This window comes from Heloderma suspectum, chromosome 4, assembly GCF_057233095.1.
Source record: "Heloderma suspectum isolate Gila_16-S chromosome 4, 16-S_ref, whole genome shotgun sequence".
NCBI classification, from domain to species: Eukaryota; Metazoa; Chordata; class Lepidosauria; order Squamata; family Helodermatidae; genus Heloderma; species Heloderma suspectum.
Window position 1 is genome coordinate 303,438,463 of NC_139461.1, and position 14,851 is coordinate 303,453,313.

Here is a 14,851-nt window from a genome sequence, read left to right on the forward strand (position 1 = left end):
TTTGACTCTGCACTGTGTGAAGAAGCCCTTCCTTTGATCTGTCCTGAATCTCCCACCAATCAGCTTCATGGGATGGCCACAGGGACCACAGGGTTCAGTTCAGGTTTCCTGTGCTTTGAAGTCTTTGACGAACAATAGCTTTAGGTGATCCAAGTAGTGAAATGGCTGGACTAGGTCATTCCTTGGTTTGGAATATGAACCCCAGCATGCTTTACTTAAAATATAAGGGGCATAATAAGCCCTGGTGACTACTTCTCGAACTCAGAAGAATTCCTCCTGCCCACTTACCTGGATGCTGTTCTGTTGTAGGGTAGGCACTTATGCATCATCGAGAAATAGAACAAAAGATGGTACTATTTTGCATAACATTTGCATATGCTAATTACATGGAAATACAATACATTTGCCACAGTAGGGAAGCCTGTGACCAAGAGACCTGTGTGCCTGCTTGGCCTGTCATTTATTTGTTTGTCCATAGCATTTTTACCCTACTCCTCTGCCAAAAAGGCTCCCGGCACGGCTTACATCCAATCAATATCAAACCAGTCCATACTTCAGGAAATAAAGCCAGACTGCTCACTTGAGGGAATGACATTAAAGGCAAAACTGAAGTCCTTTGGCCACATAATGAGAAGACAGGATACCCTGGAGAAGATGCTGATGCTAGGGAAAGTGGAAGGCAAAAGGAAGAGGGGCCAACCAAGGGCAAGATGGATGGATGATATTCTGGAGGTGACGGACTTGACCTTGAGGGAGCTGGGGGTGGTGACAGCTGACAGGAAGCTCTGGCGTGGCCTGGTCCATGAAGTCACGAAGAGTCGGAAGCGACTAACCGAATAAACAACAACAACAACTCTGTCTGCAAGCTTACAATTGAAAAGACACAATACAAAAGGAAAAAGAGATGGGGAGGGAAGAGGAGGAAGGAAAAGCAAATTTGTAAAGTTAAATAGCAGTTCCTGTAATGACCAGCTGGAAACAATTCTGGCAGAGGAGGAGGTTGATGGAGCTGGTCTTTCAGGAGGGCTGATGGACTGGCCTTCCTTCCCAACTGTTCTCCTTTGGCTGCAGCCTGCTGAAATGGCTGCTGGTGGTAACGGTTAAGGGGGGAGCCTGATGGAGCTGAGCTTTCAGCAGGCTGGCTTGTTGTCCAGGTGCTAATGGTTGAGGGCAGTGGAGGATCATAGGATCATAGGGTTGGAAGGGGCCCACAAGACCATCGAGTCCAGCCCCCTGCTCAGTGCAGGAAGCCTGTTTCCCAGGTGGTCTCCCATCCAAGTGCTAAACAGGGCTGACCTGCTTAGCTTACAAGATCAGACAAGATTGGGCATCCAGCCCTTTGCTCTCAGCGGCTGCCATTTCGGTGGGGCTGTGAATCCATTCTGGGTTTCAGCCAGAGCCAGCCAGAACTCGAAAAAAGCTATGCAATGTGCTGAACCCTAGCCCCAACATAGGTTCAGCACCTTGGGTAGCTCCTTTAGAGTTCTGGCTGGTTCTGGCTGAAACCCAGGATGGATTCACAGCCCCACCGAAATCGGAGCCGCCAGCCTCCGCCGGTTGATGGGGACCATCCAGGCCCCTGCTCTCTTTCCTTAGGGTTCTTCATCATTAAACCAGACTTGGACTGAACAGCCCTTCAGACAGAGAACATCTTCAAAGAGAGGACTGCCTTCTGTGGCTTGGGACACATGGCTGCCCTGCTCTGGCGGCTTCTGTTGCTGCTCTGGCAGCAGTGGAGAGGAGGGCAGCGTCTCTCTCTTTCCTCCTTTCTTCTCCCCTTCCTGGTGCAGGAAACACCTTGGCACAAGACAGAGAGGGAAAGGAGAAGGGAGGGGGAAGCTAAGAAAGCGGCCCCCTCCTCACAACGCTGCTTCCCCCACTGCCATCTGTGGTTGTGGGGCAGCGTTTGGCGGCCCACAGCAGATCGCAGAAGGCAGCTCAGCCCCCGTTGCACTCCCAGCAAAGTGACCAGGAGCTTGGATTGGGGTTTGTGCATGGGCTCAGAATACACTGGGCTATTTTCCAGGCCTGTGTAAAAGTCACTCACTCTACAGAGCCCGAATAGAAGTCAAACCACTGAGGCAAGGGGCGGGGGGGGGGGAGGGGAAGGAGGCCTAAGCCATCATTAGTCTCAAGAAAGTGAGCCAAGGTGCACAAAAACCAGGGAGCTTCTGCAGCCACTAAGTTGATTCACCCCAAGAACAGCAATGCGTGGTGTTCATCTGGGACTTTAAGTGCTCAGAGCACTTCCCAGGTCTTATCACAGTGGCCCTGACAACAACGATGTAAAAGAGGAGTGTGTGTGCGCGTGCGTGTGTGTGTGTGTGCAAGGATGAGAGAATAGAGACTTGCTTAAGGCTAGCTAGTGACTTCATGGCAAGTGCAAGATTTGAACTCAGGGCCCATTGGTTCAGAAGTCAGTCTCTTTGTCACTAAACTCCATTAGCTCCTGGGGAGATTTCTTTCATGCCCCCAACACAGTGATCCATCAGTGAGTGTGGGAAAAAATATACAGAACGTGTATTGGGGTACAATCTCACCTTGCCCTGTTTCCACTCCTCAGTTCCTCAGGTGATCCTTCCGAGCCCCAGAGACACCCAGATCTCAAGATAACCTGCATAAATATATTCAGCTCTTCACTGCATCCATTTATCTAAACACTGTGCAAACACCGGCATGTGTGTATATGTGTGTGTGTGGGGGGGATTTAAAGTAGAATTTGTCTTATATAAAAATCCAGATATTTGGAACTTGAAGATGGATAGAGGGAGGGGTAAAGATGATAGGGAGAACAGCTGATTCTCTCTGGCTCATCCTGGGGAATAAGAGAGAGAGAGAGAGAGAGAGAGAGAGAGAGAGATTATTGTCCTGCTAAACCACATTAGTGCTATTCACATCTGGAGAATGCAGGAGCCTAAAGAATGAGGCACACACAAAGAGCAAGGGATGGAGGGGGGAGTGTCACAGGGAAAGGCACAGGGGTGAGGGGCTTGCTGCCTCAAGCTGCACTCACAACTGAAAACTGCTGCCCGCTTTTTCTGGAGCTGTCTCCGTGCCAGCCTGCTTAAAACTGCTCTTCCCTTCCCCTCACTTACACACACAGAGCGAGGCTTGTCCTCAAGCTCCTCCTCTCCATCACATTCACATTAAAACAAGACAAGTTTCCACTTTGGCTTTTTAGTGGCAGCAACGTGCGCATCACAGCCTCTGCTGCTTCCACCAGGCAGCCTTCCTCAAAGCCGGGTACCACTCGGGGCTGGAGCATCCTGACGCAACCATCCTCAGCAGCCCTCGAGGGAGCCTTCTTTCCTGCGAGGGAAACGATGCACCTGAACACAACTTCTTCGCTGCACCAGCTGGGATTCCTCTTGGGTCCGTTTCACTTGCAGCCCACCAACGATGCGCTTCCTACCGTTGGGAACATCTCCAACAGTTCCGAATCGGGGTCCAAGGTGCCCAACGAGGAGGATCTTGATGTCAATACGGACATCTACTCCAAAGTCATGGTCACTGTCATCTACTTGGTGCTCTTCTTGGTGGGAACCATTGGCAACTCCATCACTGCCTATACCCTGGTGCAGAAGAAGTCCCTGCAGAACCTGCAAAGCACCGTGCATTATCACCTGGCCAGCTTGGCGTTCTCTGACCTGCTCATTTTCCTCCTCTGCATGCCCATTGAACTGTACAACTTCATCTGGGTGCATCACCCCTGGGCTTTCGGGAATGACATCTGCAAGGGCTACTACTTCCTGAGGGACGCCTGCACCTATGCCACAGCCCTCAACATTGCCAGCCTCAGCGTCGAGAGGTACATGGCCATCTGCCACCCTTTCAAAGCCAAGAGCATCATGTCCAGAAGCAGGACCAAAAAATTCATCAGCTGCATCTGGGTTGCTTCCTTCCTGCTGGCCATTCCGATGATCATGACGATGGGAGAGGTATACAAGTCCCCGGAAGACCCGAACACACTGATCTGTACCCAGATAGTGGCAGCTTCCACGCTTAAGATTGTCATCCAGGTCAGTCTCTGTGCCTGTTTTGTTTTGTGTTGCTGCTGCTGGCAGCTTATCTAAACTGCACCAAGCTCTAGCTATGTTTAATACTTAGAGATCAGAGATTAGTTAGTGACTTAAAAAAAAAGAGAGAAGAGAAAAAATAGCAAGCAGACGCTCATTTTCCTATAAAGCCATACGCTTTCCTCTGTCACACAGAAGATGACAGCAGCTCTCTAGAGCACGCTCAGTTCCTCGTGTTGCTCTACAGTTTGGAGCCGTTGCGTGCCGCTGCTCCCAGAAGACCAAAGCAAGCATGCTGAACTTTGCAAAAAGAACAGCTTGCATTTGTATAAAGGCTGTTTCACACATGATATCCTACTTTAGGGGAACATCGAAGATATTTTGTATTAAGTATACACTTAAGAAATGTGACATGTACATGAAACAAAGACATGTTTGCAGGCATGTGGGTCATACAGGAACAACTGCGGGAGAGTACCGAATTTGGCTTTAGCCCCTGTTCAGTGCATACTCGGTTGCAAACCTAGATTCATTGCTATGTAATCTGTGAAATGGTCCTAAGGGTCAGATCATAGGCAGGGCTGAGTGTTTTCTGCAAAGTCCTGCACCATGCAAACCTGAACTCAGCAAACTGTATAAATTACACAAATCAGACCAATTTACATTAGTTATCTTATTTTACATAATTTAATCTGTCAATTTGTACTACATGGTATAATTTATCCCTACTCCTAAAGAGGCGAGGAACTATGCAGGGCTTTGACATCCTCTCCTTTGATAACTGGAAATCTTATTCAGGAGCTCAACAGGATTCTTGGATTTTTCACCATGCATTGAAAGAATTCCTTCCTAGCAATAGGGGCTAGAAACTTGCTTTAAAACAAAAATGAAACTGAATGCTGCACCCAGTTCCACATTGTGCAGTTTTTATGAGGTTGGGCAGAACAGTCTTATACAGAATTGTCCTGCTTATACGGTCCAGTTCATGCTGACCAGTCCAGCTATGCAAAAAATGCCAAACCTTTTGACGTGGCATATATACATATAAATTGAGTTCCTTTGAGAAAGGGGGAAAAGAGGGGAGATTTACACTTGCTTGTGGCACAAAGCCTAAGCCTTTTGCTATTCTTTTCCCTGGCATGTTATCTCTTTGGCCAGAGCTGGCAAAAAACAGTGATTCAATCAAACAATCATGAAACTGACCAGTAATATGAGGAGAAATGGTTTCATGAAATGCCCCCCCCCCCGACCTCCGTTTCACTTATTCATTTTGCTGATTCTTCAGCACCTTTACTTCAGAATAAGCCCCACTGAACTTGTGCATAGGATTGCAATATTCACCCCAAATGCTACGTGTGTTTACTCAGAAGTTCCAGTGAGCTCAGTAACATTTATTCCTAGGTAACTGTGCATACGGTCACAGTCTTACAGCCCAATTGTAGACATGCTTACTTGGAAGTGAATACTAGGCACAGAATACCATCTCAGCTTCATGGATGTCAGTGCCTTAACATCAATGACTTCAGCTTCAGTCCTAAACCTTCTTACCTAGGAGTAAGCCTCGAACACAATGGGACTTACTTTTGAGTAAACGTGTCTTGGATTGCACTGTTAGCAATTGATTGGGACATGCAGTCTCACTTCGAGAAGGTCTGTGGTTTGTGAATCAGTCTATACAAAGGTGTGCATATACTCTGAAGCACAACTGGTTTTCACAGCAAACACACCCTACAGGTAGGGATGTATGAAAGTTCCACCACGGATCTCGGGGAGGCCGAATGCCAGCACATTCGGCCCCCCAAAATCGGTGGCAGAATGGCCCACCCCCCCCGCCACCCCCCCCCCAGGACGGGACTTACCTGGGGCAGATCTTCCTGGTGGCGGCGGCGGCTCCGGCGGCGGCTCCAGCGGCAGCTCCGGCGGCGGCTCCGGCGGCAGCTCTGGCGGCGGTTCGGCGGCAGCGGCTGCCACCGCCGCCATTTCCAGGTTTAAAAAAAAAGGGGGGAAAAAAACCCTGATAGGCTACATAAAGATTTACATAGCCTATCACGGCTAAATTTTAAAAAAACACCGTGATAGGCTACGTAAATGTTTACGTAGCCTATCACAGCTGATTAAAACAAAAAACAAAAAAAGCGCGTATGCAAATGGCGGCGCCCATGAGCGCTGCCATTTGCGTTCCTTATTTTGGCACGTCTTAGTCTACGTAAATGTTTACATAGCCTAAGACGTGCCAAAATAAGGAATGCAAATTTGCGTATGCGCGTTTTTTGTTTTTGTTTTTTAATCAGCCGTGATAGGCTACGTAAACATTTATGTAGCCTCTCACGGCTGACTGCAGGGACGCAAATGGCGGCAGCTACGGCCGCCGCCATTTGCGTCCCTGCTAGCCAGCGGCCGGATGTCCGGCTGCTGGCAGAGCCAGCCAGCGGCTCCGCAGAATCGCTGCAGAGCACAGCCGGCCGGTCAGGATTCCGGGGGGGAAGGAACAGAGCGCCTCCCCCCCGGCAAGGATTCTGGGGGGAGGGACGGAACGCCTCCCCCCACACCATCAGCATAATCCCCGAAAGGTAAGTGATTTTCGTACATCCCCACCTACAGGTCTATGCAATGTTCAGCAGCACTGAGAGGAGCAGATTGGTAGAAAGCATGCAGTGCTATTCACAAAGCAGTTGAGCTTGAGTTTTTGGATCTAAGAGAATAGAGTCCCACTGAAAAACTGTGGATGAATTTATTTATTTATTTATTTATTTATTTCATTTCTATACCGCCCAATAGCCGAAGCTCTCTGGGCGGTTCACAAAAACTAAAACCAAACAACACACAATAAAACAATTTAAAATATACAGAACATTAAAACCACAATATAACAATACAACCACAATAAAACCTAGCAGCAGTACAGGAGTTTAAAATATAGATTTAAAACAGCAAAGATAAAAATTTAGAAAGCTAAAATGCCTGGGAAAATAAAAAGGTCTTCACCTGGCGCCGAAAGGAGTACAATGTAGGCGCCAGGCGAACCTCACTAGGGAGCTCATTCCAGAGTCGGGGTGCCACAACAGAAAAAGCCCTCCTCCTAGTAGCCACCCGCCTCACTTCCTTTGGCAGGGGCTCACGGAGAAGGGCCGCTGATGATGATCTTAAGGTCCGGGCAGGCACATATGGGAGGAGGCGATCCTTCAGGTAACCTGGCCCCAAGCCGTTAAGGGCTTTGAATGTTAACACCAGCACTTTGAATCGGGCCCGGAAATGGACTGGCAGCCAGTGCAGCTGGAAAAGTACTGGCGTAATATGAGCTCGCAGGCCAGTCCCTGTTAACAATCTTGCTACCCTATTTTGGACCAGCTGAAGTTTCCGGACCGTTTTCAAAGGCAGCCCCACGTATAACGCATTGCAGTAATCCAGACGAGAAGTTATCAGAGCATGGATAACTGTAGCTAGGCTATCTCTGTCCAGATAAGGGGGTAGTTGGTATACCAGCCTAAGCTGATAAAAAGTGCTCCGTGCCACTGAGTTCACCTGTGCCTCAAGTGACAGTTCTGGATCCAAGAGCACCCCCAAAAATGAATGGGTTCATGGATGGAGCTTACAGATGGAGGAAAATATTTGGATGTCACACTGGATGGGAGGAAGAATCCAGAGGAAGCTTGCTTGTGTCATTACGGTTTACCGAGGCATGAATTTAAGTGCAAGTAAAGTTTGAATCAATATCAGTGTCAGGTAGGTAGCATAGCTTTTAGCCAACTGCAAAAAAAAAAAAAAAAAAAAACCCTCAAAACAAAACAAAAAAACAGTAACAGCAGCTGCTGTTTCTAAAAGTAAGCACTGCATAACTAAATAGTATTTCATAAGAGTGTGCACCAGCCACAAGATTCAGTATGGACCTTGATTTGGAAAACAGCGTGCTTCAGCTCAGACCAATTTGGAAGCTGCTGCTTTGACTTGGATCCAAATCTGAATCTCAGTTTAGAAATCCCAATCTTCTGCCACTGGAAATCAACAAATGGCTATAACATTTTATTTCTTTGTCAGAATTGGAGGATATTTTCAAGCATTTCAAACCATACTTCCCAAACCTCAGACAAATATGTGCCGCGGGGGGGGGGGGGGGGTAGAGCTACATGCCTTTATAGTTTGATATATATTTTTAAGGGAACTGCAGGTAACTTTTTATTTCTTAGCAGAATTGGATGAAATGTACAGGGGCAGTTGTCCCTTCTGAGAGGATCAAGCTTCCCAAGTTTCAGATAAATAGGTCTGGGGAACTTTATGCAACAGCAGCCTTTATAGTTCAGGGGTGCCCCCCACCCAAGGATGTGATTATCCCCTAATGTTTGTTGTGATCAATTTTTATGAAAATGACATACATCATAGAGGTGGCCCTAGTTAAGAAACGTGCAGATTTCAGAAGGATAGGTGCAGGGGCAGTTATGATGAATGAAAAGCAGTTTAAAACTTTTGTTTGTTTGTTTTCTGCTCAATTGGCCCCAAAGTCACAGAAAGTGTTACAGGAGAGGTGTGGGTGATGGGTGTGGAGCATGCAGTGGCAGAGGAAGAAGGACTTGAACATCCAGCATTTTCCAAACAAGCACCCAGTGCTACACAGTCCCAGGTTGCACAGCCTCCACCAAACCTCTTTAATGTTCCTGCTCCTGGGAGGCAGTACTAGAACAATAAACTGAGCGTTGTATCAGTCCTGTGATATATTACTTCACCATCCCTTCCCCAAAGCACTGGGAGTGGGATTGGAGAGCCCATGTAAAGCCATTTACTTTGACTAAAAGCTACAGCTGCCAGACACAAAACTACACCCCCTCCTTTCCCTCCCCTTCTCCCCACCATGGGGTTTTCCATACATGGAGAGCACAGGGAGAAATGTATCAATTTGGGGAGATGTGCCGTCTGTTTGATTCTGTTCTTCAGGAGCATTCAGATTCTAATTCAGTCCATTTTGGAGGATCCGCACTTCAATTCGGACATCTCCTGAATCAGTCCTAATCAGCCCGATTCGGTTTGGGTTTCAGCCAGATCTGAAGCACAACCCCACTATGTAGTAAATACCTGCAGATCTGTGGGAGAACAAAGACACATTCCCATGCCAGCTATATACTCAGGGACTGCGGTGGGTTGAGGATGCCAGAGAAACTTGCAAGCAATATCCCCCTCCAAAGTCAAGGCAGAGTGAACTCTGCTTTGCACAGCTATTGGAGCCAAATGCTTGCGATCACACTTAACAGTTTCACATAATCACTATCAGGGCAGTTAGAGAGTGTGAAAATGGTAACATTTTGCCACCTTTTAAAAGCATGCATACAGCCAAGGTGGGGATTCAAATTTCTGTTAGTGAAACTCTGAAGACTGATCTACATCTTCAGGAAAAAAAGCACGTGGTACAGTCCGTAGGAAGGACCGCAGATTGTCTATCCAGTGAGAGATTAGTGATAACTCAGTCCAATCCCTTCCATAGGGGTTCTAAATTGATGCCATGTCATATCCACGACTGCCTGTACTAGCCTCCCCAAAACAGCTGCGATTGGGTCTAGCAACTACACATTGGGGGGGGGGGATATCATGTGGTACAGCCCTCCTATCTGAGACTCTCCATGTGCATTCATTTCAGGAGGCACATGGAGAGCAAATGTTTGTATGCTCCCTTGAGAAAAGGAACATGTCAGTGTCTTGCTTCTTTTTCCTGATATGTGTTCACTTTTCCATCAGCAGACAGGGTCGTTTCTTTGCTTTATTATATGAGACAGGGGGAGGGCATTCACAGATGCAATACCTTCACTTGCATGCAGAAATACTATAACACGAGCAAAAGTATGCCTCGTATGTTTGTTTCTGAACATATAGATTGACTCTTAGTATGGAAAGAGGCCCAGGAATACTATCCTGATGGAACTGGCGCAGAATGCAAAAAGTGTGGTGCTGTGTATTGTGCTGGTGGAGCCGAGCTTAGCCATTCAGCCCTGAAAGGATGGGGATGGCATTGGTAGAGAGTTTGTGGGAACACGCCCTATCCCATTTCTGCTGCCTGAACCCTTTCATGGCAGGAAGGCGCCAGCCCTCATGGAGAAAAGAGCAAACACAGAGCTGCCAGCTAGAAGTGGCAAATGCTCCCTGTATCCACCTCTTAGCCGAAGAGTGGGATAAGCCTATTTTGCTGTTTGTTGCTCGGATTAGGCATGAACAAGAAATTTGTCCCAGTTCAGAATTTACCCAATTTGCACTTCCTAGACCCCAAGGCAGACCCGACTGCAGTCTGTGGGCAAAGACCACACCTTTCTGAACTTGCAATGCGAGTCACACCACCCAAAAATGCATTCCAAAAAATGCGGGGAAAGCGTGCGTGGAAAATGCAGACAAAAATGCACACAATTGATCTGTATGTTTGGAAAAATGTGCACAAAAATATGCATGGATCTTCATGCAAAAAGAAAAAACCCACAAAGCTTGCAGTCTGATACGCGACGAGCTTCGAGGTGCAAATTGGAGAATCTCCGCGAGTTTGTGTTTTGCTGATTTGCACATCCCTAGCTAGGGTCAGACAGCTTGCTGGAGATCAACCTCATAGTGCTTCCTTCTCCTGTGGAAGCTGGGGAGAGAGGTAATGCTGGGCGAAGGCACCTGCCATTGCCACAAGATAAATCTGCCACCCTTGCAGTAGAAGCAGTGTGATGGCTTTGAATTCCAGGGGCCAACTGTGGCCCTATCTGGAGAGGACAGACCTTGCCTCAGTTATCCACACACTAGTCACCTGCAGGCTGGACTACTGTAATGCACTATACATGGGGCTGCCTTTGAAGACAGTTCAGAAACTCCAGCTTCTGCAAAATGCAGCTGCCCGAGTATTGATGGGGGCAATTCAATTCAATCATATAATGCCTATACTGCGCCAGCTGCATTGGTTACTGGTGCGTTTCCAAGCTCAATTCAAAGTGCTGGTTTTGACCTTTAAAGCCTTAAATGGTTTGGGACCAAGTTACTTGAAGGACCGCCTACACCCATATCAGCCTGCCCGCACTTTAAGATCAGAAAGAGAGGCCCTTCTCATTTGCCTACCCATGAGAGCAGTCAGGTGAGTGAAAACACATGGGAGGGCCTTCTCTGCAGTGGCCCCACATCTTTGGAACAAACTGCCAACAGAGGTCTGCTATGCTCCGTCATTACAGACTTTTAAGGAGGCCTTAAAAACATATTATTTTACCTTGGCCTTCTATTGATATGACTGCTACTGGTGCTGCTCTTCACATCATTGTTGGTTTTTCTGTTGGTTTTAATTGTGGTTTTAATTGTTGGCTTTTATTGTTGTTTTATTGGTTTTATGTTTTTATCACTTTTAATATTTTAACTGTTTTTATGTATTTTATTGTTGTAAGCCGCCTTGTAAGCTGGTGGTTGCTTTTCTGCCTCTTTTGTTGAGTGTTGAGAATTTCAGAGAATTTTCTCTGGGTACAGTGCTTCAGTGCTTACCTTACTGTAAGGAGATGGCTGAGGGGTTCACATGTGCTCTTTCTTTTACCACCACCACCCATTCTGTCCTCATGGCCTCCACAGCTGCTTGAGCATCTTGGAAAGCCCCCTGGAGGACTTAGCCAAGACTCCCTCCCTTAGGGCTTCCCTATGCTGCTGCCTGCTCAGTGCCTGAAAGCTGAGAAAGGAGTTGTTATTCTTGCTGCTGCTGCTGCTATTGTTACTAAAAGGAGTTTTAATAACAACAAAGCAAAACCAAAATGCCTCTCTCACCTTTCAGACATTCAGCGGGCAGCTGCACTGGAAAATCCCAAGGGAGGGAGTCTTGGCTAAGTCCTCCAGGGGGCTTTCCAAGATGCTCAAGCAGCTGGAGAGGATGAGAGGACACAAGGGGGGGAAATGATAAAAGAAAGACCACATGCCCTCCCCTCCGCCACCTCCTTCCAGCAAGGTAACCACTGAAGCCCTGCACCCAGAGAAATTTCTCCGAAATTCTCACCAGTTCCCACAATTTTTCAGTGCAGTTTCTTTTTGTGCTCCCTCCACCTGATGAATGGTTGGAAATAAATAGGGGGGGGGAATTCAGCACAGCGCTACTTATACCAGGCCTAATCATTGGTCTAAAGAGCTCAGTATTGTCTACAGTGACCAGCAGGGTTGCAGACACAGGTTTTTCCCTGGAGATGCTGAGGCATTCTCTATGCAAAACATGTGCTCTCTGCCACTGAGCTACAGCCCCTCCCTAAGAGTGGTACATCTCTCTTTTTTTTTTTTCAGAAGGTGGGGATTAAGTCTAGCAGCCAGCCACCCCTTGCAAGGAAAGTTTCTACTGGAAGTAATCCATGGCAGTTTTCTGAAGCTTAGGCAGGCACTGGCGGATCTAGAGAAGGGATGGGCATCTTGCAGGGCTAGGACCACACATGGTCCTCAGCCAAATTTCAAAAGCCCTCTGCAGGTGACCAGTTCAGGCTTCTGGCAAAAGCAATTGGGCCTCCCCTGGCTGCCCAGTGGGTGGGAAGGGAGAGAGTGGCTGAAAAAGAGTGAGAAAAAAAAAGAGTGAAAGAAAGAGAGGGGGTAGCAGAAAGAGAGAGAGAGAGACAGAGAAAGAAGGGCTTACCCCTCACCACCACCACTGACTTTGCTCCTGCCCACCACTTGCACTCAGCCCCTGCCAGATTACCCAAAACAGAATGTGACCCTCAGAAAAAGGTTCCCTATTCCTGATCTAGGGGAATACAGAAAGTGGATTTGGGTTAGAGGAATGATTGTAAGGAATGACCAGCCTCCACCTGTCCTAGCCTCAAAAAGAATACAAAGGATATCATTTCCTCATGAGCAAGGCAAGCAGTAGTGGCAGATTGATTCCAGGAACTGCACTCACTGGTTTCCTGCAGTAAAATGTCACTGGAAGCATATTAAAGTAGTGGAGCAGGAAGTCTATGCAATGGTCTTTCAGTGCTCCAGAGAGTTCTTTACTGCCGGATGTGTCTTGTGAACAAATGTATGACCAAGGGCTCTTGTGCAAGTAAATTCTACGGCAAATGGCACAGCAAATGCACTTCAAATTAGTTATCTACCCACTTCTTAAGAGCATTGAAATACCACCCTTCTGATTCAAAACAGAATCACCCCCCCAGGGTAGCTACTGCAGCAAATTAAAGATACGGTCATCATAAAGCAACTAAGAACTACAGAGAAGCCAAGATAATTGCAAGATAAAAGCTAAGACATAAATGAGACAGACAAGGTAGGGATGTAGAAGGAAGAATAGGAGGAAATGGCTGAATCAGTACTGGGAGGGAAGAGTGGTTCAGAAGTGGTGTTATAAGAAGGGGGCTTAGAAGCAAAGCACACAATCGAAGTGGTTATGTAGTTTAGGCACTGCTGGACTGTGCCATTTCAGCCTGTAAGCAGGGGAGTCAAGTGTCTGAAAACTCTTTCTTTTCTTTTTTTTAAAAAAACTCCCAACGAAGGATAGATGGATCTGACAAACTTGGTCTTGCAGAAATGGTCAGATGGTCAGAATTAAGCTCATTCCATCCTGGTTTTGCATAAGTTTGTGAGTTATTTTTAAAGGTCCGGGCAGAAATTCATATTTTTGTGTATATTTTTCCAAATGTACACATTTTGTGCACATTTTTCCAAATGTGCACCTTTTCCCCCAATTACTTTTCATTGATGCACTGCAGTTTTGTGTGCATTTTTCTCAAATATATGCATTTTGTGTGCACTTTTCACTAACATGCACATTTTTGTTGCACACATTTTTTTCCCCCAAAGGGATGCATTGCCATGCTCAGAAAAGTTTGTATTTCAGGATACAACTCCATCTACCTGCTCATGCACTGGCAAATTTGTTAACTTTGTATTAAAACCTTGGCAAAGCAAATTTCTCACCCATCCCTGCACCCAGCACATTAAAGAATTAGCTCATGGAGGAGAAAGTTACGCTAAAGTCTTATCCCTGACATCCTAACTTTGTATGTGCAGGCAAGTATTTTGCTTTCGTTTTTCCTCTTGGACATGGGGGACTACTTAGGCTTCCAACTGTGTTCTGAAACGGGACAGCCTAGCAAGAAATAGACCAGGTGAGACTTGTGAGCATGCCCATTGGGTAACAGGAGTCAAGGGCAGTAGTTGAAGAACAGAGAGCATTATGCTATTGCAGGCATAAGGTGCACCATGGGAGATAGCATGATGATAGGAGTGGGGATATTGCCAAGAAGGGTCAGTTATGGCTTAGCTTGTGCAGAGTAGGGGGAACAACAAGGATGATAAAGGAAGCAAACAAGGAACATGCCCACAATGAGGTGGGTGGGAGATATTTGTGATGACACAGACACTATCCAGTAGGTACCTGCGACACTTGTGCAACTACATTTCACACAGACGGGACTCACTATCACAACAGATTCTGTAGCTTGGGAGCTAAAGTATCTCCCGGCATCACTATATTGCCAAGCACTAAGAAAATGAGATCGCTTTGATGAAAGACAAGTGGGTTCACTGAAAAAAAATGTAGCTGCAAACTGGTGCTACAATGAATGACTGTGTGTGCATTTTTCTGTTGGTCCATTTAAAACATGTATAAAAGGCAGAGATGTGGAGAGCTCTAGACATAAGAACTAGAAGCTTGAAATACCAAATGGATATGTAATATATATGATAGGGAGGCTGTGGAAATCCAGGTCCCTGCTGACCACTTCCCTTCCCCCATTTGCACTGCAATGCAGGTGCTGGACCAGGAGAGGGAGGGAGTAGTCCTGGTGGATGATTCTTTGCCATGCAGCTCTCTGACTCTGCAGGAGAACACAGTGGAGGCTGGTGGCTCCGATGTCAGCGGGGAGGTGAATCCGCTC

The 14,851-nt window shown here is 46.9% G+C and overlaps 1 protein-coding gene across 1 annotated transcript in view; it reads left to right on the plus strand.

Moving 5' to 3' along the window:
• The first annotated feature begins 3,323 nt into the window (after window positions 1–3,323).
• The window catches only part of NTSR1 (neurotensin receptor 1), a 158,309-nt gene continuing 146,781 nt past the window's right edge, over window positions 3,324–14,851 (plus strand). Inside the window, exon 1 of the mRNA XM_084848414.1 lies at window positions 3,324–4,019. Within this exon, the coding sequence (XP_084704540.1) occupies window positions 3,324–4,019 (696 nt within the window). The remainder of the gene's footprint in view (window positions 4,020–14,851) is intronic.